This window comes from Ambystoma mexicanum, chromosome 9 (assembly GCF_040938575.1).
Source record: "Ambystoma mexicanum isolate Mex_15411 chromosome 9, UKY_AmexF1_1, whole genome shotgun sequence".
NCBI classification, from domain to species: Eukaryota; Metazoa; Chordata; class Amphibia; order Caudata; family Ambystomatidae; genus Ambystoma; species Ambystoma mexicanum.
Window position 1 is genome coordinate 667,754,709 of NC_090931.1, and position 26,154 is coordinate 667,780,862.

Genomic DNA, 26,154 nt, shown 5'->3' on the forward strand with positions numbered 1-26,154 from the left:
TGGACATAGAGGATGAGGGTATTATCGTCATCCAGGAGCGCAGTCAGGTGAGGAGTGCAAAACCCTGCCCCCCATTAGGGGGAAGGACACTACTATTTTTACTAAATTGGCTCATGCTTTCATGCGATGCATGGCTACTGCAGACGATAGCAGGTATACAGCTAGACTTCATTGCAGTGCCAGTACAACCGGTGAGGCCAAAGAAGTTCACTTAAGCGCGCAAGGAGAGCGACCTGCTGGAGAAAGAGCAGAAGCAGTTAGTGAGCAAGGGCGAGACAGAATGAAGCGACAGGGAAGTGCCAGTCTTCATAAGCAACATGTTCCGATACACAGGAAAGTGAAAGTAAGGCCAGTCATCAACCCGAAAGAACTCAATGGGTGGCTGGTCTACCGGGACTTCAAGATGGAAAAGTGCACCTCCTCAGAGACATCCTCTGGAAAGTGGACTGGCTAATGAGGATGTATCCCAAAGACGCCTACCTGACAATTTCAATTGCCAGGAAACACTGCTGCAGGTATCTCAGTTTCAAATGGAACAGGCAGATATTGCAATTCAAGTATCTCCCATTCGGCCTAGCCTTGGTAACCTGGGCATTCACAAAAGTCATGAGGGCGGTAGCAGCGGCAATGAGAGAAAGTGGTATCTGCATGATCATTTATTTGGACGATATCCTCCTGCTAGCGGACAATAAGCAAATGCTTATCGACCAGATGCAGGGGGCAGTCCATCTGCAGTCATCGCTAGGATTCTAAGAAATCCAAACTAATTCCCAGACAAAGAGTAGAATTCCTAGGGTTCGTAGTAGACACGAGGAAGGCAACACTTGATCTGACAGCTCCCATGATGTGGGCAATAAAGAAGGAGCTGAGTGCAGCATTAGCGAAGTCTGTGATATCCCTCTGAGCTGACGATAGTGACGATTGTCAGGCTACTGGCAGCCTCCATCCAAGCCATCTTCCCGGGCCCTCTGCACTACAGAGCCCTTCAGAGACTGAAAATCTGTCACCTACGAGGTGGTCTAGGGTACCATCAATTCGTGCCCCTGGATCAAGAAAGGGGGTTAGAATTAGAATGGCAGCTCTAAAACATGGAAGCCTGGAAAATACAAGCGGTTTTCTGCGCCATCCAGGAGCTCGTCATAGAGTCCGACGCCAGCAGAGGAGGCTGGAGAGCCCAGACTGCACCTGGAGACAGGCGGCAGATGGTCGCAGGAGGAACTGGCCATCCACATCAATTGTTCAGAGCTGTCCGCAGGCTCTTTTGCGATATAAGCATTCACCAAGGACAAGGTGGAGTGTTGCATCCTGCTCAGGATTGAAAACATTTCTGCAGTCTGGTATATCAACCAGCTGGCGGGTACAAGGTTGAGGATGCTAGTGGAACTGAAATTGCCCAGAGCGGAAGATCTCTGTGACAGCAGAGTATCTTCTGGGATTCCAGAACGTAGTAGCGGACTTTAACTCTCACTATTGGCAAGACTCCAGTTACTGTATGTACACAGAGAAGTGTTCTCCCAGATAGCAGCCCTATGAGGTCCTCTTGACACCAACCGGTTTGTATCCATGTTGAACAAACAGTTACCAAAGTTTTTTCAGCTGGTGACTGGAACTGGAAGCGCAAGGGGCAAATGCGTTTCTTCAAGCATGGTCAGGCCCAGTGCACTATGCTTTTCCCCACCTTCATGATGTTGGCCATGGTCCTAGTGAAGATCAGAAGAGAGAAAGCGGAAGTCGTTATAGTAGCCCCGAACTGAAAGTTGCAAGCATGGTTTCCAGTTCTGATGGAACATCCATCTGATTTTCTGCGAGCGGTTCCTCTCAGGCAGGATCTCCTATCAGATCCAGTGGGGCACTATCACCCTCTGACGAGGACAGGGAAGCTACCTCTGCTTGCATACGCGGTATCAGGTGCAAATGGAGCATGCTGGGCATTTCCGGATTGGCTGCAGAGTTTATCAAACAATCCTTGGCCCCCTCTATGCCCAAATTTGATGAGGCAGCATGGGGGAGATAGTGCCTATGGTGCAGCCGGCACAGACTTCATGCCGTTTCAGCCCCTATAGTGCACATGCTCAATTTTCTAGCTTCCCTAGCCAGAGGCGGTAAAGCCTTTAGAATGGTAGCAGTGTATAGATCTGCTGTCTCAGCAGGGGACGATCCGTTGGATGGAGTTCCTATAGGGGAGCACCCAGCGATCTTAAGGCTGATGGATGGGGTTGAATTGAACACGTCGCTCGTGCCTAAATATGGACAGCTATGGGACAGTTGCGCGGTCTTGCAGTATTTTGTCAGCTGGCCAAGAAACAGGGATTTGTCTGTCCAACTGATTTCAGGGAAGCTAGCTATGCTGCTGTGCCTAGTGTCTTGTATAAGGGTCTCAGAAGTAAAAGCAGTCAAAGTTGATAGGAAGACCTTTGGGCCAGAGGGGTTGACCTTCTCCATAGCAAGGAGGACTAAGAGCCACTCAACAGTTATTTCGTATCCGTATTTTCTAGATCAGCCTAAATTGTGCGTGGCCAACTGTATCAAAGAGTATGAGGCAAGAATTGCAAGGTGAGACCAGCAGGAGTGTCGCAGTTGCTCATCATGCGCAAAAAGCCTTATAAAGCAATGGCAGCAGCGACTATAGCCCGATAGGTACGTGAAGTCATGTCACTAGCGGGCATTGACGTGACTCGGTTCCGAGCACATTTGGTTAGAGGCACCATGGCTGCCAAAGCTTTGGGAGCTTGGGCCAGTATGCAGCACATATTAAAAGCGGCAGATTGGTCCAGCGACTCCCATCTTTAAAACGTTTTACTTTAAGCCAATAGAAGTGTAGCAGCGGCTGTAGTGCATAGCTTTGAACAAGCATAATGCTCGCCTCCGCAGGGAGCCTTGATTCTATTAAAGACACAGAGGCAAGCATTATCCTGCACAGCAACGCAAAGGTCTTGTGTTCAATTGCGTATAACGCCTGTCGTGCATTGCTGTTGCTTTGCATTCTATGACCCTGCCTAATATGTCTTCTCTGGCAGGTGATGACCAAAAAGCTGGCCGAGTGTCCGGTAGTCTGTGTGGCAGTGTTGTGGGAGGTGGCAGCGGCGGCGTTGGCCATTAAGAGCCCTCTGGCGAGGCATAGCAGTTTGATAGCAGCCAAAGGCAGCGTGTTGGTGTTACTGTTGGGATTGTGTTTTGAGTTTTCCTCGAATTGTCAGATGGAAGGCATCAAAGAAGCGGAAAGGGCCTGGACAGGAGTGGCTTATGGAGCCCAGGGATGGGATATGGACATGGGACTAACAGAGACACTGGGGCTCATGGGATGTGAAGTTTTTGGAGTATGTTTGTGAAGTAAAAAATTAATGTTTTAAAAAGAAAATGTTATTTAAGAAACATGAAGATTTCAATCTGCTGGCAGAGTACAATTAAAAGAAGCATAAAGCCTGCCTCCGTGTATTTAATAGAATCAAGACTCCCTGCGCTACAGCAGGTGTCATCTTCGTTTCTCATACCTAGAAAAGTAATCAGAAACCAAACTGCACTCACTGCATACTCATTTAACACCCTCTGCTACCAGGTGCATGAGAGAGCATCTGGGAAGACCAACAATCTGACAGCAAGCAAACGGGATGCGTACCAAAGGCAGGTTCCCAAATTGGCCACCAGGCAATGTAAAGCTTCAGAGATGCATGCTGACCATTGGTGATAAGTTTAATCAAAATGTCATTTAAATTCTTCTTTGCCAACATGTTTCAAGCTTTGCTCTCATTATCAGGGCATAGCTTCATATAGATTTTGTGTCATTCCCGAAGTTATAATCCTCTTCTTGTTGCACTATTGTATATATACAATTATCCTGTTCCTTTGGTTTATCGAGTACTCCTGTCAATAGGACTACTGAAAATTATTGTTTAGTCATCTGCAGCAGCTAAGATCCTTCTCAATTTTAGTGTAAAAAACATCTTAATTTTCATAGCTTGAGAGTTTCTCCTTCTCGTTGAGAAGATACATATTTCGTAGATGACTAGAATAAGCTATGGTTTCCACCACTCATACTGATTGGAGAATTTAATCAACAGCAGCAACAGGATAATTGAATGGAACAAAAAGATAATCATTACTTTAGAAATACTACAAAGCCCAGAAAGATTTCAAAATATACCCAGATGAAGAGCACAATGCTGGAAACACGTGTTGTCAAAGAAAAATGTAAATGACATTTCAAATAAACATATGAATTGAAATGTATTTCTGTAATATTTCACAGACCCAACACCCAAGAGATTATATTACAACTGAATGTATTGGTTATGAGAGAAGTAGTTATGTGTCTCTGTCTTGGGATGTCTGAAACACCCAAGGCTTCTCATTAGCCTAGTGCAGAAGGCACTACATTTCAAGATGTCTTACTTAAACAAACTGATCCGAAAGACTAAAAGATTCCTCCACAGAAAGACTAAAAGATTCCTCCACAGGACAAAACCAATCGCAAGCCTGTTTACATGCAAATGAGCACACAGAAACATGTAAAGGACTGATGAAAAATAGTCCAAGGCGCTGAATGGTGGTTGCAGCAGCAGTTGTAATGAGGCAGCAGAGAAAGGAGAACTGCCAAAAAACAGGGACATCTTGAGGAATTTTGAGGCCTGTGAGCCCCCCTCGGACCAAAAAAATTAAGGGATCCAGACTCTGGTCGTGCCCCCCCCAAATTCACAATGTTCAGCTTGATATGCTGTCCCACAGCAATCAAAATATGCAAAAGGTACTCCCAGTCCAGTTAGCCTCTTTAGAAATGCTGCCGTCAAAACAATAAACAAGTGGTATTTCAAGGGTAGCATTTGGCTTTTGTGTAGGCATGAGATAGGCACTTGTCACGCACTGCCATAACGGTACCACCTGGCCATAAAATGGCAACAGCTGGAAAATGGTGAGTGTACCTGGGCATATGATAGCGGTCCCTGGAAAATGCCAATCTAATAACTATGCATGAGCCAAAACAGCTGACTTTTTCCATGCTTGTTTTTAACAGGCCTCATTGCAAGCACATGCATAGTGCTTACAAATCAAGTGACTGAAGGCACACTTGATAAAGACATTTATTTAAATTAAACCATTAACTCAAGAAGACTAGAAAGAACACGGGCAGACAGAAGTTTGATGTTGCCGCTCCATGAAGCTAGCTCAAAGATATCCTAGGAAGATGTGTTTTGTACTAGCCGGGGCTGGGAGTGGTTATAGAAATTAGCATGGCCAAGGGCAATAAAAGGGTGGGTAAAAAGAATAAAAAAACCTCTCTCTCTCTCTCTCTCTCTCTCTCATACCATGGCATAGAAAAGATAGTGGATATAAATTTGAAGATACAAGAAAGGTGCATGTATGCGAACATAAACTTAGATTAGAAGAGAGCATGGCTTTCAAGCAGTATTGCTATCAGTCAGCAAAGAAACAAATGTCTTTGTGGTGTGCAATACATCAAGGCCACTATTATTATACATGAAGCAACACTATTGCTTGTTAAACCATTAGTGAGACTTTTTTTGAAGAGCATTCTTGAGAACTAAATCACTTTTAGGGGCTGACAAGGAACAAGTTACTTACCTGTAACTGTTGTTCTCCAGCATGGGTCTGGCATGGATTCACATGCTCATGAATATTCCCCGTCGTCAGGCTGGGAATCCTCGGTAAAGAAAAAACCAGTATCAGTTTCGTTTCTGATCTGTCTTTCGTAGTAGTAACCAATCACTGGTCTCTGCGTCATACTGACCACAGCCAATGACTGCCCTCTACCAAAGCCCCGCCTCTGGCAGCCATCTTCAGATTTGGAAGCACGTGAACTGGCAGTATGACCAAGTGAAGAGCCGCAGAGGGGTAGGCGGGAGGGTTCGCATGTGAATCCATGCCAGACCCATGCTGGAGAACAACAGTTACAGGTAAGTAACTTGTTCCTTCTCCAGCATGGGGTCTGGCATGGATTCACAGGCTCATGAATAAAGAATACATAGCAGTACACAGATGCACAACCACGGGAGGTGGCATAGGCTCAACATTAAGCATTACATCAAACTCAACATTAAGCAATCTTACCTCCTCACCAGGCTCACCTCAGGCGAACAGGTTGCGCAGCACTGCTTGGCCGACCCTGGACTCCCGATCGACGCAGTAGAATTTCGTGAAGGTGTGCGTCGACCTCCACGTAGCAGCCCTGCATATGTCCAGCAGGGGCACACCAGATAGGAACGCCGTGGTAGCTGCGATCGCTCTGGTGGAATGGGCTCTCGGACGGCCAGGCAGCGGTCGGTTTGCCAACCGATGACAGTACATGATACAGCCGGAGAGCCATCTGGAAATGGAAGCCTTCGAGAGAGCCTTCCCCTGATTGGCAGGTCCAAAGTTCACAAAGAGTTGTGACGTCTTCCGAAAACACTTTGTGCGGTCCACGTAGAACGTCAGCGCTCTAGCCACATCAAGCGAGTGCAAAGTCCTCTCAGCCGGCGACGAAGGCGACGGGAAAAACACAGGCAACACCAAGGGTTTGTTGAGGTGGAATTCCGACGGCACCTTGGGCATGAAGGAGGGGTGCGTCCTGAGCACCACACTCGTGTCGTGAAAAGTCAAGTATGGTGGCTTGCAAGATAGGGCCTGGATCTCCCCCACTCGTCGTGCGGAGGTGATGGCCACAAGAAACGCTGTTTTCCACAACAGGAACTTCGACGGGGCCGAGTGCAGAGGCTCGAACGGAGGTCCCATGAGCTTGGTCAGCACCACGTTGAGCTCCCACGCCGGGGCCGGACCCTTCACCGGCGGGAACGATCTGAACAGTCCCTTCATGAACTCTTTCACCAGACGATGAGACCACAAGGACGTCCGCCCCGTGGTTCTGGTGTATCGGGAGATCGCAGCAAGATGAATCTTGATGGACGCGTGCGCCAGTCCAGCCTTGGCCAGCGTCAACAGGTACGGGAGTACTTGGGGAGCCGTAATCCTTAGAGGGTTAATCTTCTGTGCGTGGCACCAGACAGAGAACCTCTTCCATTTGTGTCCGTAGCATTTAAGAGTCGAGGACGCCCTGCGTATCCTCCAAACTCTAGCGCTGCAGGAGCCAGGCCTGCAAGTTCAGCGACTTCGGGTCGTGGTGGAGGATGGCGCCTCCTTCCCTGGAGAGCAGATCCGCGTCCACTGGCAGCTTGATTGACGGGGACGCTGACAAGTCCAGAAGGTCCGGGAACCATATCTGCCTCGGCCACGCAGGTGCGACGAGGATCATCCTGCACCGTCCTCTTGAGCTGGTTGATGAGCCGGATCAGCAGTGGCAGTGGAGGGAACGCGTATAGGAACAGGCCTTCCCAGGGGAACGAGAAAGCATCGCCCATGCTCCTCAGCTGGGGAAACCTGCTGGCGAACCTCCGGCACTTGGAGTTCGTCGCCGTCGCGAACAGGTCGATCTGGGGTGTGCCCCACCGTCGGAAGAGGCGATCCACTAGATCCTGCCGTAGTTCCCACTCGTGGCACGAGCGCAGCTCCCTGCTGAGTGAGTCGGCGATGGTGTTTTTTATCCCTGCCAGATGAAACGGCACCAGAAACATCCTTTGGGTGACGGCCCAATGCCACAGGTCCTGTGCCTCCTTGGACAGTGCTGTGGACCTGGTTCCGCCCTGTTTCCTGATGTAAAACATGGAGGTGGTGTTGTCGGTGAAGATCCTCACCACCTTGCCCTTGAGGGACGGAAGGAAGGATCTGAGGGCCCAAAACACTGCACGGAGCTCCAGGACATTGATATGGAGGGACTTCTCCGTCGGGAGCCAAAGGCCTCTCGCGTGCAGATTTTCGGTGTGCGCTCCCCACCCTTCCAGGGAGGCATCCGTGGTCACTGTCTCCTGGTGGCCTGGGGTCTGGAAGTCCATGCCCGCCGTCAGATGCGCGCGGGTGCCCCACCACCGGATCGCTCGTCGGAAACTCTCGTCGAGTGTGATCCTCTCATCGAAGTCGCCCGTCGTTTGGATCCAGCGCGCGTCCAGGAACACCTGCAACGGGCGCATCCGGAGCCTGCACATGGGAATGAGGTAGATGCAAGAAGACATCATTCCGAGGAGGGACTTGATGGACCTCACCATGGCCGCGTCGGCAACCAACATCCGCTGTACTTTGCCCAGGATGGCCCTGGTCCTTTCCTCCGACTGGGAGGCCAAAAGGGACACTGTGTCGAGCTTCGCTCCCAGAAACAGTGCGTCTTGCGCGGGTACCAGGTGGGACTTGGCGTAGTTCACGGAGAATCCCAGGTCCGTGAGAAGTTGGACGGTCCTTGCTGTGTGCTTCACGGCGAGCGCCCTCGTCTTGGCTCGGATGAGCCAGTCGTCCAGGTAGGGGTAGACATGGATCCCCTCTCGGCGCAGCTGCGCCGCCACTGGTGCAAGGCACTTGGTGAATACTCTGGGAGCCGACCGTAGACCGAAGGGAAGGGCTCTGAACTGATAGTGACGCCCTTGGACCACGAACCTGAGAAATTTTCGGTGCCCCTTTAGGATGGGAATATGGAAGTAGGCATCCTCCAAATCCAACGACGACAGGAAGTCGCCCTCCTCCAGCTGCCCCAGGACGTGCTGGAGGGTGACCACCCGGAACTTCCATGCCTTGATGAACTTGTTCAGCCGTCGTAGGTCTAGGATGGGGCGCCATCGTCCAGTCTTCTTCTTCACGAGGAAGTATCGTGAGTAAACTCCGGAGCCCCGAAGCCTCTTTGGGACGAGTTCGATGGCGCCCTTCCTGAGCATCGCCTTTACCTCCCGGAGAAGCTGAGGGACGTGAAGCTCTTTCCTGGCCACAGGGGGGACGCGCGGGCACCTTCTTTGAAATTTGAGCGCGTGGCCCTGGGCTAGGGCATCCAGCACCCAACGGTCGGTGGAGATGGACTCCCACACGCTGACGAAGCTCGCCAGCCGGCCTCCCACCGGGGTGCTTCGGTGGGGGCCCGACCCCACGGCCGGTTCAATCTGCTTAGACGAGGCTTTGCCGCCTTGACCTCCTTGGCGACGACGGCGGGGTCCGCCTGACTTGCCTCGTCCCCTGTAAGCTTCCTGAGACGACGAACGGGCCGCTTGACGGTAGGTGGAAAATCCGCCGCCGGAACCTTTGGAGGCACCCTTGCCTCCGCCGCTCCGAAAGGGCGGCCGTCGTTGCTGGAGAACCCCGAGCGCCCGGGCCGTCTCCGTGTCCGCTTTAATGGCTTGAAGGGAATCGTCCACTGTTTTCCCAAACAGGTTGTCCCATCGAACGGCATGTCCAGGGCTCTGGTCTGTACGTCTTGACGGAAGTCAGTAGCCTTGAGCCATCCACGTCGCCTAAGGCACATGCCGTTGCCCAACTGGCGAAATCCAGTGTCGGCGATGTCCGTCGCAATCGTGATGGCGTGGTCCGACGCCACCTCACCTTCCTGCAAGATCTCCAGGGCATCCGCCCTCTTGTCGTCCGGTAGGAAGTCCAGCAGGGGAGCCAGTTTGTACCACAGCTCCCTGTCGTAGCGGGCTACGATAGCCAAGGCGTTGGCCGCCTTAATCGTCGTCGCTGCAGACGAGATGACCCTGCGCCCCATCGTGTCCAATTTCTTTCCCTCGCCGTCCGGCGGGGAAGTCGACGTGGAGGCCGCACCCGCCCCGCTTTCTTCGTGGCCGCCGCGGAGACGACGGAGTCCGGGGTAGGCTGTGCCCAGAGGCACAAAGGGGCCGCGTCCGGGACCCGGTACTTCTTCTCGTACCGGTCTCTTCTAGCCGGCGTCGTGGATGTGTTCTTGAGGAGGGCTAGGCCCTCATCCCAAATATCGTCCAGTAGAGGTACCGCGAGGACCGTCTTCCTCTTGCCCTCGCGCCGCTGATAAAGGAAACCTTCCTTCTTCTTCTCCTCCGGGCAGAGCTGGAAGAGCTCGGATGCCCTGGCGATCATGGAGTGAAAAGATCCAATCTCGTCGGGCGGGGAAGCCCGGGTGGGAGGAGACGACAGCAGATCCTCGTCGTACACCTCGTCGTCCGTACCCGTCGCGGCCGTGTCAGTCCCCGTATCATCCCCTCGAGTCGTGGACGGGGAGGAGGGCTGAATGGGGCGCGACGGCTGAAAAGGAGGGGGAGGGTGAATCTTTCTTTTCTTAGGAGGGGGGCTGCCCGAAGGGCCTGGTTCCGGGTCCCCCGACGGGAGTGGTTCCTCCACTGGTAACGGCAGTCTCGTCCTTATCTCTGAGCATAAGGACTGTATAGCCAACAAAATGGCCACCGAGTAGTCTTGCGGCACTGGCAGAGGGGAATCCGACGGGCGGTCAGGGGCCCCGTCGGTACCCTCGACGATGTCGTCATCTCCTGCGTCGGGATCCCTCCCGACGGGCTGGTCTTCTTCCACGCCAACGCCATGGCTTAAGACCTCGATCAGTTCTTCCTCAGAGGTTGAGGCCGAATCCACGACAACCTCCTGCCCCCCCTTTTTCTTCTCCGTCAGGGGTTTCACAGGGGTCCTGTCGATGGGCATAAAAGAGAACTCCCTCCGCGGAGGCAGGGAGACTCTGAGCCCCGAGGTCGCCACCACTGGTGTAGCCTCCACAGGCTGAGCCAGGGCCGCCGCGAATGTCTCGATAGAGGCCTTGGCCGGATGGATTAAGGCTTTCACCACCTTAGGTGCGCTCACCGCCTTATCCTTGAGGGGGGGGACACTGCCTTGCTCCCCCTCCGCCTTCGAGCTCGACCGGGGCCTCTCCAGGAGCTTCGCCGGGTGCTCGGCCTTCCTCTTACCCGACCCAGAGCGTTGGCTCGTGGTTGATGGTGCCGGGGAGGGTGCGCCCTGCCTGGCGCCCGTAGAGCCCGACCGTTCGGCGCTCCCGGTGCCAGCGGACTCGCGGTGCTTGGCCTTATGTTGGACCCCCGTCGCCGGGGCGTCCTCAAAGGTCTTAGAAGACCGCTCGGATTTCTTCCTCTTCTTCTCGCCGGACGGGCTCTTCCCTTCCAGCCAGTTGGCGAGACGTTGATGGCGGTCCTTCATGGTCCGCTCTGACATGTTGCCGCAAAACGTACAGTCCTTCTCCACGTGCGTCTTGTCCTCATGTAGGCAGTAAAGACAAAAGGAGTGTTCGTCTTCCTTAAAGACATTCTGCAGCTGGCATCCAGGGCAGACCCTGAACAGCTTTCCGGGCGTCGAGCTTCCCTTCTCCTGGGCCATGACCGAGATGGGCCTGAGAAACTTCTGGAGTCCTCCAAAAGCGTAGCTCGACGAATCTTCACCCTTGAGGGGCGTGGACGAATCCGACACGGGTCCCCGTTGATCGGATGGAGAGTCGGTGGAGCTTGAGGCTCTTTTGACCGAAAAAAACGAGGTTTTTGAGAAAAAAAAATGAAAAAATAGCACTAACGCTCGAGAGCAATAGCACGAGGATCCCAACACATGAACGTGCGGTAAAAATCTGAAGATGCCTGCCAGAGGCGGGGCTTAGGTAGAGGGCAGTCATTGGCTGTGGTCAGTATGACGCAGAGACCAGTGATTGGTTACTACTACGAAAGACAGATCAGAAACCAAACTGATACTGGTTTTTTCTTTACCGAGGATTCCCAGCCTGACGACGGGGAATATTCATGAGCATGTGAATCCATGCCAGACCCCATGCTGGAGAAACCAGAATTTCTTGAGAATTTTGACAGGTTAGGCACCACACGATTAAATGAATTGGTTATAAGGTGAAGATGGAAATTAAACCAATCTGCAATTTCTGCACTTGACACATTGTTTACCAGTTCTCATCATAGAGCAAGGTACAATTATTTGTGAATTCTTAACTTCATGATCTAAAATAATACCGTTTTATAGAACTGACTTGGAAAGTATACAAATCAAATAACAACCTGACTAGACAATATTTAAAAATAAAACTTTATAGAAGCATTTTACGCAAAATGAGAATGATTCCAGATTAATATTGTCCATCAATAAAGTAAGTATGCAAGTACCAGAATATCAATAGGTGTGAGCTTAAAAGATTTAATCTGGGTGTTTTGTATTTGAAAGCTTTACATACACCGAACACACAGACGTCTTGCCAGTTATTTATGATGTGTTGAAATTGTACGAGAAAGCAAACAATTTCTTGTGCTAAATAAGTACACCTGGACATATTCTCGCCAGAGGCCGGTGACATTCGTATAGCGCTCTTCTGTCTAAATCCGTCTATAACTCAAACGGCCTACATAAAAAGAAAAATCAGTTAATGGGCTAAAAAATGTCACCAGTATGTGAGAAGGCAAGCCTTGAATTAGAATGAGGTTTTGTTGCATTGAACTGTTGCAAACTAATTGACACTTTACTAACGTTTTTTTCACTGCACGTATACTGTGAAACTTTGCTTAGAGAACCATATGCTTAAATGTATGCGTGGAAAACCATGGAACATCGGTGAAAACACTTTAGGTGAAGGGACATTATGGTTGCTGCGCAAAATCTAAAAAACACAAAATGTGCTATTTGTGGTAAGGGATTTAACCATAGCTTGAGCACCCATCATGCACTGCACAGACAGAAATACATTACATCATATACGACATCACCAATTGCATCAAATATACTTAGTAACACTTGAAGTGTACTATGCAAAGAGGTTAAGAGATAACATTGGCCTTTGAAGGTTGTCTGGTTTACTGACAGTAAGTCAATGGGCCAGTAGGCAGTGCATTGAGAACATGAACGATATACTGGAAGTGATGTAAATTCAGTACTTAACCTAGTGGGATAGACAGTGTCCTCAGGATTTAGAGTGTGCCTATGCAACACATATACTGAATTTATAAGCAGTACGCTGCCAGGTTGAACCATTCCTATACCTTCAATGTATGTTTCTTAGCACTAATCTGTAATGCATATGCCAAAATGAGATAAAAGAAACACATGGCAATGGTGCACAGCCATTTTGGACATTCACTTCCAAACCGCAATGAAAGTCTACATTTCTGTGAGCTCAGTTAGCAGAAAGGAGTTCTGCCACGGCTGCGATATTATATTATGAAGCAGATGAGCTAACTGTGGAGGATAGCTGTTGTATTGTTCGCTCAAGGACACGCCAAGAAGGGAGTCAGAGTTGTGCAGGTGCAGTGATAAGGGGTGCTGGGAGCGACGTGCGAGAGACGAACAGGGTTTTTCCACTACTGACTGGATTTTTCTGCTCTTTGCTCCCCATGTTTGCTGTCTGTCCTTCAGCCGGGGACGGTTGGCAACCTAAGGTGGTCGTAGATCCCCCCCACCCCATAAGAGAAGAGGTATCCTGGTGCTAGACAGAGAATTGGAACCCCGGGTGATTAAGTCTCGCTGAGAGGGAGGACGCCAGACCCTGTCAGCAAGTGTGATCTCTCTGCCTACCTGCCTCGGGACGGGGTAAAATTAAGTTTTCCCCTTCAACTGTACTAACGGTGATGTAGACCTTGTTTGTAGCTATCCTTATATCTGGTATGAATAAAAGGGCCTGTAAAGAGTCGATTATATTTCAATTATTATTTACAGTACCTTTGGTTAGAAGAAAAACGGTTCCAGCTGGCCTCTGTTCCTATGCAGCTCTGCAGATCCTGTGTTCCTGGGCCTCAGTCGTGGGGACAAGAGGGAGGACGCCTGAAGACTTGTGCACTGCAACGGGACGGTCGGCGACAGAAAAGGACCAAGCTCTATTCAGTGGCACTTTGGGGTTTCAGCTCCTCGTGTCTCAGCAAATAGCACCACTGCGGAGTCTTGGCTGTGGAGATGGGCTTTCCTTGCATATGGGGTCCAGTACTCTGTTGAGGTGGCTCAGGCTCGGTCAGTCCTGCTTCCTGGGAGTCCGGAGGATCTTCCTTGAGCTCTTGGACAACTTAAAAGCAACACACACAATCTGGTGCTCCTCTCCCTGGCTCTTCGGTTTCCAGCAGCAACTCCAGTCGAAATACAACCAGGTAGCTTACTTTGGAGTTGATTGGTCCCACCAACTCAAGGGGAGAAGTCGTCCTTGCAGGGCTTCTCTAGTCAAGACGAATTCAGAGCTTCAGCACAGCAGCAGGCCTTCACCGGACAAACCAACGGTCCAGGAGTTCCAGCAGGCGTCTCTTCCAAATTCTTCTTCGGATTCCTTCGTCCAGTGGTCGACTCTGCCTTCCAAGCCAAAAAGTCTTGCCTTTCATGCAGGTTTCTCCCATTCATTCCAGCCTAGCTGTCAGTCACTCTTGCCAGACAGCCAGCCGGCCAATCACCTAGGAGTGCATTCATGTCTCCTAGGAGACCAAGCACAGGGAGTTGGCACCTCCCTCGCTTCCTGCCCCCGCCAGACACCCTGGAGCCAGAGGCGGGCTTCACTCATGAATCCTGCCAAAGGCAAAACGAACAAGGGGACAAAACTTGGTTTGGCATCTCAAGAAATACCTTCCCACAGAGATGGCGAAAAAGGAAGACCGGGCCATTTTGACAAAAATGGCACCCTTGGGTGCTTTACTGCAGTTGCAGTTGCGAACGCAGCCCGCGGTAAAAGCACACCACAGTAGTTAAAAGTAAAACCCTGCCACCAGCCATTCATCGAGGAAAGGGCAACATAAAAATGTTACATGAGAAGCTAGACAAAGGGGATACCCCTCTGGCACTCTATGGTAAGATAGTGTGTGATGGGTCTAGAAAGTTAAGAGTGTAAGTAAAGTCAATTTCACATCACTGCTTTTGGAAACAGTAGTTTATCCAAGAGAAGGTATTTAAACCTTTGGGAAATCTAAAAGACTTCCCCGTGCCATTGCACTGAAGGTGCTGTGTGACACAGAGTTTAAATCACATTAAAAATACATGAGAGAGTGGGAAAAAAGGGTCTCACTCTCTCCAGTTTAAAATTTATATGTCCTAAAATCCAGCAAAGTTGCTGGGGGTCTCTATGGTAGAGAGGAATTAGCACATTTCTGAGAATTCACCCTAACAACTCTCATAGTAGGAGGTGAAGATGGCGCTATCCCATCCTCTATACCCCCATCTTCTACCCGAGACAAGGTATGTTTCTCTTGTGCAGAGTCTGGTCATCCGGCGAGGCATTGTCCCTCGTATAGGATTGATTTCCCCACCATAATCTCATTTTAAGAACACAGCCAGGATGGGGGAGGTAAGGAATCGAGAGCCGAACCATCCTATGCTAGTATCCTCTATGCCCAGCACCGTGAGATAAAATAAACATTGGGAGGAAAATCTAATGAAATCTCTAGCTAAGGTGAAGAAACATAACGATTGGTGAAATAAAAAACGATTCCAATATGTGAAAGGTAACACCATACATCGGGTACCCGTTACCATCCAATAAAAACAGCTGTGGGCCCAATTAGATTGCAGGAGTTAAAAGTGTGCCATCAGAACCGAGTTTATACCTCAAGAGTGTAAAGGGGCCCAAGTGGAAGAAGCTTTCTGCGTCCATGGTCACAAAGAAAGTTAGCCTTTTGTTAGAGTCCTAATAACCATCTTTGGGAGGAAATCTGGGTGACAGCAGCCATAATTCCACAGCTACCGGCACAAATAATCCTTGGTAATGGTCAGCCCTGGTTTTCCCAATAGGTATCACAAATAGCCCAGAGAGACCTTCGGGTAGGATCCCCGGGGCTGTAAGAGGTCCTTGTCGACCATGAAAGATCATACAGGGTGCAGGGAAAAAGACCAGAACCCTGCGATGAGTAAAAGGGGCATCAAAATAATCTGGCACCAAAGTACCTCCACCACAAACCTTGTTTAAACCCTAATGGGGAAACAACCATCATGAGGGGAAGGGTATGTGACAAATCCGAGGATGTCATCCCTGCTTGCCTAGGTGGAGCCCCTATCATGAGGCCAGGGAGGTGTGGTCTCTACCCGATGGTCCCACTGGGATGGTACTCAGCGGGAGGATCAAATGGGGAGGGATCGCCCCCCCATGGGACCAGGGACGATTATCTGGGGAGAACGGGGCATGTACACACGTCACCACAATCTCCCTCATCATCCTACCCTATACAGAACTCTGTAGTTCCCAACGCTTCTATATGTTTGTGTAGGATAGAAGACCCCCTCCTCATCATCAAACATACTGAGACAAGGAAAAGTAGGGACTACCCATTTGAGTTACACGAGAACACTGAGATGAGGGTGAATCCACCTAACCCAATAGAGATTGACCATGATGATACTGGGATGAAGAAGAGGTGCAGAGAAATGAGGACCACCTCAGGTAACACAAGTACACCTTCCATTCAATACGAACATTATGCACATTTAAGAAGCAATGAAAAACGACCAGAAAGTGTAGATGCTCCCGGGGAGGACCAGAGAGCCGGCAAGCCGTCCGGGACACGGAGATGACAACCCTTTACGATTTGCTGTCGGCAGACCGAAGGTAGAGCTGGAGGGTCGAGAGCAGACCCAAGGCCAGCTCTCAAACCCTGCAGTTGTGGAGGGAGACTCCAACTGCCCAGCCTCCATCGCAGCAGAGCCGTCACAGAGAGAGAAGAGGCAGAGGTAGAGAAAGAACAAAGGACACATAACAAAGCAACAGGGAAGCTCCTTACCTGGCGAGAAACCCATTAATCCACATGCAAGAAACAGAATGGAACAATAGGAACGCTCCTTACCTGGCGAGAAGCCCTGTAACCAGGGTCTGGGACCCATCGCTGCAGAGCTGCCACAGAGGGAAGTCTGTGAGAGAGAAAGAATGCGGGAAACAAAACAGAGTAACAGGGACGCTTCTTACCTGACGAGAAGTCCGGGAACCAGGGTATGGGACCAATCACTGCAGAGCCAACGCAGGAAGGGAAAAACCCACGAGAGAGAGGGACACAGAGAACCGGAATTGAGTTGCAGGAGCACTCCGTAGCTGCAACAAACACCCAACAACAAACACAAAGGCAACAGCACGTCTTATAAGCCTGAGAAAGGGCAGGGGAAGGGAGACATTCCGCCACCAGTTGTTGAATTGCTGCAAAAGCCTGAGAAAGGCAAGTGGAAGGGAGACATTCCCCCCATAAGTTGTTGGACTGCCAGACAAGCTGAAGCAAGGCCAGGGGAAGGGAGTCATTCTCCCACAAGTGGAGTTGGAACCTTAACTTCAAGAACTCTAACCTTTAGACAGTGAAGTTTTGATCCCACGTCCAGAAGAGAGGGATCGTTCTTCAGAACCAAGGACACTTACTACTTCTTCAGTCTAGTTTATAGTGTAAGAGAAAGAGTTAGGATTCTGACATAGAACCGTGGACTTTTTTCTTTGGGTATTCTGACAGACCGATTAGCATTGTACATTGAGGCACAGAAACCCCTCTTGTACATGGAGCAAGAAAGGGTTTTCTTTTGATTTATCTCTTTAATAAAAGTCTTTGCCAACTAACATGCGACCACTGTGTCACAGTTCCACTTCTACACCCGACAAAGTTTAATGAGTGCTCATGTTGCACAATGATTGTGATCAAGTTTATTTCTGAAAGTTTTGATATTTTGCCATTCTTATTTTAGATTAAACCAATTAAGTAGTGCTGTCTCTGGAAGTGTACGCTATCATAGCAACTGCATCTTTCAGAGCCAGGTAAACTCCTACCTTCTGTCAGGATGACTCCATGGCTGATTCCCAGTGCTGCCTGCAGAACAGGCTTTCCTCCAAAGCCAAGAAGTCTCTCTGGGCTGAAGCACTTGGTTCGGGCATGCCAGGTATGGACCTGGCCCCGTCCTCTTGAGTCGTCTGCATCCTCAGAGCTGCAGGCACAACAAGAAAATAGGTGTTAGTGAGAAAAGGCCATTTTCAAATGCACAGTTGAAAGTGAAGACTTGCTTTCAATTAACATCCAGTTATCTGTGAGAAGGGCAGAACAGGCCGTATAGAAGGACTATCTACGGAGTTACACAATGTTTACACATTGCTGTGCTCACTATTCATCTTTAAATGATTGACGTGTATCCATACTTAGCAAAGCACAAGTCTTTTTTAACCTACCACACATGGGGATAACTTTCAGATCATATTGAAAATTGATTTCCCAAGGATTACACAATTGGCCGGAGGGAGGAAGAGGAGGGATCGTAATAAAACGCAGGTCCCCTGGGTCCATAGATTGAATTACCACTGACCAACTAGGTCAGCTTCACTGTTCCTTCATATGTATAATTTACATTGTATAGGTTAGTCTTTCAAAGAATTGCAGCCCCATTCTTGTATTCTAAACATCCTTCCTCCCTTCCTTCCTTCTCTCTAGGTAGAGTGTGCTGAAACAGGTCCCCATGTTACCAGACTGCACATCACTTGAAGCATATCACAAAAATTAACCAAAATATGGTGAGATCTGCTTAGCAGACTGTACTAGAGAAAACATATTTTAGCAAAAAAACAATACAAATTGTATTGGGACAATTTATGGGGGAGCTGGGCAAAATCCTGCAACATTCTACATATGCATGGTTTTGGGTGTACGCAAGTGACCTTCTGTCTTGGTATATCAGATTACGCAAGTGGCATAGGTCGGCCCTCATGTTAAGTTTAAGATTCCCACCATTGCTCAAAAGGCCTTCAACAGAACTTCCCGTGTCTTTGTGATTATCAATAATCAGACATATCTACCTTGCAGTACATTTTACTCATCTTATTTCTCTTATCCACACAGCTTTCTATTTTTCAACATGGAAAGGCAGCATAGTTTTTCTGTCCCTGTGACTTCCCCATGAAACTCCCTGCTTGTCACTTTTACTACTACACCACCAATCATTTAGCTTTCTGTAAAAGCTTGCAAACCTGGGGGCTCTTGTAATGCATCTTCACTGGCCAGGCCCTGCCTCACATTCTTTGTGGGCTGCCTAATCTACCATCAAGAAAACCTTCCTAGTGAACATGTGGTTTAGAGATGGTAATGCCTACATACATTTTTTTTTTTTTAACACTGTCATTTTCACAAATAAAACATACCATGTTAGAACAATTTGGTCTCATGTTAATATAACAAATTATTGTGCACATCCCCTTCTCCTTCTGCTAGTATGCCTCAACCTCCAACCCTCTCCCCCACTTCACGTACCCTGACCACCTACTTCTCCCACACCTCCTCTTCTTCTTCTTCATCTAGGGTGATCGTAAATCCGATCGTGCTTCAAGTTTATCCCACATCTCATGCCATATTTTGTACCGTGATCGCAAACCTCCTGTGTTGTCGACACTGTTAGCAGATCCATTTCGCCCTCACCCATTTGCGCACTCCCCTGCGCCACTCGCCCAGCTTGGGCCCATCTTGAGTCTTCCATGCCATGGCGATTGCTCTTTTGGCCAATAGCAATCCCAGCACAATTACCCTGGATAAGTCCTTGCCCAGTCGACCTTTCCTAACCGGCACCAGCCCGAGTAAACAATGCCGTACCGACAGTTGTATCCTAATTGCGACCAAATAGGACAATTTCTCACACACCTTTTCCTAAAATCCAAGTACGCGGTCACAACACCACCACATATGTAAAAACGTTCCTACCTCCCTCTTACATCTCCAACAGTTCGGGTCCGCTTACGGAGCAATTTTAACCACCCTAACAGGAGTAATATAGACCCGCTGAATAATCTTATACTGTATGCACTGCAATCTGACCTTCCTGGATATTTTCTTTGCATTTAGGAGTACCCTACTCCATTCTCCATCTGAGAGTTGTTCCCCTATGTCGCTCTCTCATTTAGGTTTCAGTGCCCCCGTCTTGCCGTTCATTTCCACTCTCCCTGCTGCACACAATTGCAACACCTTCCCCCCTCCTTCTCCCAGTTGTAACAGCACCAAATTCATCCCATGCGTGCGCTGCCTTTCCAGGAAACCTCCCCCATGCCTTTCTTACCACTGCCATCGGGGTTGCAAACTCTAAGAAATGGAGGCGGCTCAGAGGGTGCAACATTAAATTCCATAAAGGTAACCACCCAGTCCTCCGTATATCACCCTGTGTTATTCCACCGCCTCCGAAAAAGGGTAACCCCCCTAATCTACTACTACTCTGTGGCATAGCAGGAAGAAACTGAAGTTTCTGCCCTGGGCGTCTGGCCGCCCTCCTCCAAATTTGAATAATGGTACTAATTGAGGATAGCAAGTGCAGCAGTCCTTAACCCCTACCCTGCAGTAACTTCAGTACTCGACAAGGCACAGCTTCAGCCATAATCTACTCTGTTGTTCGATCCTCATGCGGTGTAACATACCAGTCCACCATATGCTGTAAAACCATTGTCCAGTAGTATGATCTAAAGTCTGGAGCTCTTATTTCTCCCTGACCTGCTGATAATTGTAAGGTGCGTAATGCAATCCCCGGGTCTCCCCCTTCCCTAGTAACCTGGTCAGCGTCCGATGTTCAACCCAAAAACACTCAGCCATCAAGACCATAGTCAGCACCTGAAACACATAAAGCAACCTAGGTAACGTTATCATTTTCATCAGGGCCATCCACCCCATCAATGAGAATGAGGAATCGGGCCCAGCATCCTTTCCACGTTCCATTTTACATCCAATCCCAGTCAGCACTGACCATTATGCCCAGGTATCAGAATCCCCTTACTGGGATTTCCATTCCGAAGCCCTCAAACCTCTTCCCCACCCTCCACAGGTAATGCATAAATAGTAGCTTTAGACTGGTTGATGACCAACCCCTAAAGCTACCCAAACACTTCAACCATCACCAGGATCATATTCAAATTTACCTGCATGTTCTGCACATATAGAAACACATCATCAGGATACAGGGAGACACAGTGCTATGTCCCACCCAACCACAACCCCCCTTCCCTCATTCTTATTCTAACACACTCTGGCCAGCGGTTTGATAACCAACGCGAAGATCAAAGGGGATAGCGAGCACCCTTGTCTCAAACCTCTCCATACTCGCTAGGGACTTCAGATCACTCCCTTAACTTGTACTGTGAAGGTGGAACCCCCATACAGCAGCTGTACCCATTCCTTACCCATACCCATTTTCTCCAGCACCATCCATTGCAAATCCCATGAGATCGAATTGAATGCTTTGTACGAATCCACGCTTACCACTGCTATCAGTTCAGTTGTCTTTCTATACTTATCCAGTATTAAAAGTGCCTGAGGTTGTGCGAGGTAGACCAAACAGGGTTCATACCAGGTCGATCAGGACGCACCAGTCTCTGTATTACCGGCCTTAGGCAACTTGCAAACACTTTACACAGGATCTTGATGTCCACATTAATCAGACAACGGACGATAAGAAGCGCAGTTGCTCATGTCCCTCCTGTCTTTAAGTAGAAATATCACTAGCGCTTCCAGCATCGCTCCCGGGAATCCACCCCGCTTTTTGGCCTCTGCAAAAACCTCCAGAAGTTTAGGCACCAGTAACTCCCTATAGATTTTATACACCTCTACCATGAGGTCATTCATCCCCGGTGTCTTATGCAAATTTAAACTGGAGATTGCATGACCCACTTCATGTTTATCTATAGTTCGCCCCAGGACATTCCCCTGCTCTGCATCAAGTCTTTCAAGCGCCGCCTCTTCCAGCCATTGCTCAGTCAGTCTCATATCAAACCCTTCCTTCTCATCATATAATGAGACATAACTCTCTAAATCCTGTGCATATTGCATCCTTGTCTGTGATCAGTACTCCCTCCCAAACTTGGGCTCCTGTGCATGGGTGTTGACCCGTTTCCTTCTCGACCATCCAAGCCAAGAGACTACAAGCATTATCCCCCTGGGAGTGTTTGGCAGCATAGCCAGCATATGTGTGGGCATCTAGTCATTCACTCGCCCCATGTAGGTTATTTCAGGACTCACCTACCTCAGTAGCCACCATTCCCCTGGCCAATTGTTGTTCTATGGAGGCTCCTCTCAAATCGAGACCCTTCACCTCATTACTTAGAACTTGCCTCACCACCACTGTTCCCAAAATACAGATACCCACAATTCCCATTCAGTGCCCTTACCTGCCAGAGAACCCCAATTGTCCTCCAGGAATTACCTGATCTGTTCCCCTAACGAGCGCCTGAAGGCACTGCCCAATAACATCGGATTATTGAACTTCCATTTAGGTATAGGTGGCCGCACATTCTTCCTAATCAGCCCAATCAACAGTGGTGCATGATCTGAAAGGATCCTATAATGAAATACAGCTGAAGAAACCAACCTGAACCCCGCCTCACCTACAAAAGCATAGTCTATACACGTGTAGGATCCATGTACACCTGAGAAGTATGAAACTACCTTTGTTGCCGTGTAACACCCGCCAGGCATCACGTAGACATAGATCAGAAATGATCCCATACAGGGTCCTCATCGCTGCACCCCAGGTCACAATCCAACACACAGTTGAAGTTCCCCAGACAAATGACCCAGGAATCTCTATACCCCACAATGATATCCTGCATCCCCTGGAAGAAATCCGCCTGATCCATATTTGGGGCGCACGTTCCGCAAAGAAATATATGGCGGCCCAACAACTTTCTTTTGTGCCCACTGCATGAAATGATGCATCAAGACTAGGTAAGAAATTACGTAGCTCATTAGAAATATAAGGTTGAAACAAGGTTTTGGAGACCTGAAAGACAATCGAGTGGGCGACGTGACAGGGCTACACCTCCCATCGTGTTTCTATCCGTCTCCACAGTGAATCACGCCAGATTCACTCACATTTGAGCAAACAATTGAGAAGAAACTGGTGGAATTGGAGGGTAGATTACCGGTTCTACATAATAATTGGACGAAGGCAGAACTCGCGGCTTTGGCAACTCTGGAGACCAATCATAATATCATCATAAAACCAGCCGATAAAGGGATAAAGAGAGGCTATTGTGGTTATGGATAGCACCGACTACCACGAGACGGTTATGCGATTACTATGAGACCAGAGATGTTATAGGAAGAGAGTAACAGATCCTACAGAGGAGTTAAGGGCATTAATAGCCCTCATAATTGAGGAAGCTGTTCTGGAAGGCCTAAATAGCACTAAGGAAGCAGCTTTGCTGACACCACGATTTCCTAGGCTTCCGATGTTTTATGACTTACTTAAGATCCACAAGGGTATTTCACTGCTACCAGGTGACCATTTGTGCCTGGCATAGGAACTATTCTTGAACCATTGTCCCAATATGCTGATTGCTTTGTGAAGAGAGCGATCCCAAACAAGCGCTCCTATGTGAATGATTCTACATCCATGCTCATCTTGTTGAAGACAATTAAATACAATCCAGAGACTCAATGTAAGGTGGCCATAGACATAGAGACTCTGTTAAGCAAGATTCCACAAGAGGCAACCCTGTTGGCTACACAAACATACTTGGAAAAGGAAGACATGGGAGTACCGCCTTACTTCATTCTGCAGTTAGCGGAAATTGCGGTAATAAAAAAATCAAAAAAAGTCTTTGGCTATCAAAATCAAATAATTTATCAGATATCTGGGGCGGTGATGGGGGAAACATTTGCCCAGTCTGGCAAATATTTATGTTAATGAGTTTGAGGAGATAGCCATCTATACAGCTACTAATCCATACCTGAATCATCTGAAGGTATGGCATCATATATCAATGCTATTTTTCTGATCTTCGAGGGTACACTGGAGACGTTACAGCATGTGTTTTGTTTGGTTGCATTTCCAGAATTTATTTCTGAATTTCACACACCATATAACATTACAGAGATAGAATTTCTGGACATCAAAATCAAGGCAGCAGATATGGCACTTACAAATGCTGTATTCAGTAAGCAGACGGACCGCAACTTGCTATTACACTATAGGAGTTATGATCCACAAGCCCTACGTGACAATTTACAGTTTGGGCAATTTCTGCGGTATAGGCGCACCAGTTCAGAGATAAGTGAATACAGACAACAGGCAGACCGGCTGACAAATCGTCTAATACAAAGGGGATATCACGGAAACAGGTTAAGAGACCTGCTAAAATAGCACGCAACATACCTAGGGACGTTACACTGGAACAAGGACTAAAGGAACAAGGTAACGAGACGATCATGGCAGTCTTCAGCTATTCCCCAATGTTTGGAAGGCTGAAGAGAGTGCTTCTCCACCTAGGGCCAATCCTGAATACAGGAAAAAATGCATTGCCAAAACCAAGATTCACTAATAAATGCAGATGAAATCTTAGATATTGTTTAGTGCATACAGTAGACTTGGAGATGCCACAGGCAATAGCACAAAGAGAACTTTGGAGTGAACGAGGACTCACAGGACATGCCCCATGTGGCTCCTGTATGGTTTGCCCACAAACTAAGTGGACGAAAACAAATATTGGCTCGAAATATCCGTGGGTTCCAAAAATATCCACTAATTGTAATAAAGCAGAGGTCATTCATGTGATTACGTGCCCATGCAATCTTCGGTATTTGGGAATGACTATCAGGCCAATTAAGAAAAGAATATTGGAACATACTCAAAGCGCAAAGGACAAGAGAACTTCGGAACCCAGCAGAGACTGCATCCAGATGCAGATGGAAGACGAAATTGATCGTCACATAGAGAATAAATATTTGCAATAGTGATAAAAAAATATTTACGTGAAGAGGTACGTTTTTAATTGTTTCCGTAATTTTTTCTGTGAGTTCATTTCCGGCATTTTCAGTGGGAGGGCATTCCAAGCACGGGGGGCCAGCAATGGCAAAACGTCTCTCTCCCCCATGATGAAGTTCTGGAGAAGGAAACGTTTAAAGAATCTTGGCCAGCAGAGCGCAAGGTATGGTTGGAATGATGGACAATGGTCTTGGAGGATAGATAGCCCGGAGCCAGATCATGAACACATTTAAAGATCATAGACAAGGTTTTAAACAGTATCCTCTCCTTCCTCTCCTTCACCGGAAGCCAGTGAAGGTTTCTTCGTAAGGGAGAAATAGGTGTTTTCCTGGTTAATCCAAAGATCATTCATACTTCCGGGTTCTGGGCAATCTGTAATCTTTGAAACTGATACTTTGAAATGGCCAACAACAGGACATTGCAGTAATCCAGCCAGGCATTCATTAAGGTTCCTACGACAATAGGTCGATTTTGTTTAGCCAGTAAAGGTAGTAGGGGTTTTAGAAGTTTAAGGTGAAAGTAGATTGATTTGGCCGCCTGATTTATATGTAAATTACAGCTCAGACTAGACAGCCAAATAGAGCATAGATGTTTTATTTTCTCAGTATATTGTGTTGAGACCCCAAACAAGGTGGGAAAGGGAACCAAGTTTAGAACCTTGGTAACTTTGTTCTTTGGGCCGAAAATAATAATTTCAGTTTTTGCCACGTTAAGATGGAGCTTATGTCCCACATACAATGTTGGATTTCTTCGGCACAATTTAGGATTTGTTGTAATGCCTGAACTGGTTGCTTTAATCTCACATAAATCTGTGCGTCATACGCATAAGAACGATCGCACAAGCCAAAATGGTTGAAAATATTTAGCAGTGGGCGAATTTACACATTAAACAAAAGTGGTGAGAGTGCTGAGTCCTTGTGCACTCCACATGTGACAGTCAACGAGTCAGGTAGATTGGGACCTGCTTGGATCTGTTGTACACGATCTGTCAAAAAGGACCTAACCGTTTTAGTGCAATGTCAGACACCTGTGCTACGCATGACAGTCTGGATCTAAGGATGTCAAAGTCTACTGTATAAAAGGCTGCCGAGAGGTCCAGCATGACCACCATGCGGATATCGCCATCATCAAGTAGATCATTCCAGACTGAGGTCAGAGCAGACTCCCTACCCCTGCCTGGCCTGAATCCAGATTGATACTGGTCTAAAATGTTATTCTCTTCCAGTGAGTGTTGTAATTGCATAGAGACAACCGTTTCTAGAATTTTTGCAGGCCACAAGAGACCCGCAATAGGGCGATAATTAGAAAGTACATTATAATCCAGTTTTGATTTTTTTTTAGCAGGGGGGTAAGGTAGGATTTCTTCAAATCTTTGAGTTAGTGAGACGTTCACCAGAGTCTGGATGATACCCCAAGTGCAGATGCATGTTTTTTATGCAAGATGTGTTACTACTGACTTCTGCCATTGTATTCGCTCTCCCCACTTGCTTCTCTACTCTTTTTGACTGCTTACTCTCTGTTCTGTCCTCCCCTCCCATCTCCCTTTCCTATCTCCTCCCCTCCTCCCCTTACTTTCTTCTATGCACTTACTCTATCAGAATTGTCCCCGGACCTAGTATGATAGCAACCTCGTCTGTTGCTCCCCCATCCCCTTACTGTTCCCCCTCC

At 48.3% G+C, this 26,154-nt stretch overlaps 1 protein-coding gene across 7 annotated transcripts in view; it reads right to left on the reverse strand.

The window, feature by feature from the left end:
- The window catches only part of ALS2 (alsin Rho guanine nucleotide exchange factor ALS2), a 1,241,906-nt gene that overhangs the window by 1,028,818 nt on the left and 186,934 nt on the right, over positions 1-26,154 (reverse strand). For all 7 annotated transcript variants that reach the window (XM_069615500.1, XM_069615498.1, XM_069615499.1 and 4 more), the window contains exon 3: positions 17,537-17,691. In XM_069615500.1, coding sequence (XP_069471601.1) covers positions 17,537-17,691 — 155 coding nt within the window. The remainder of the gene's footprint in view (positions 1-17,536; positions 17,692-26,154) is intronic.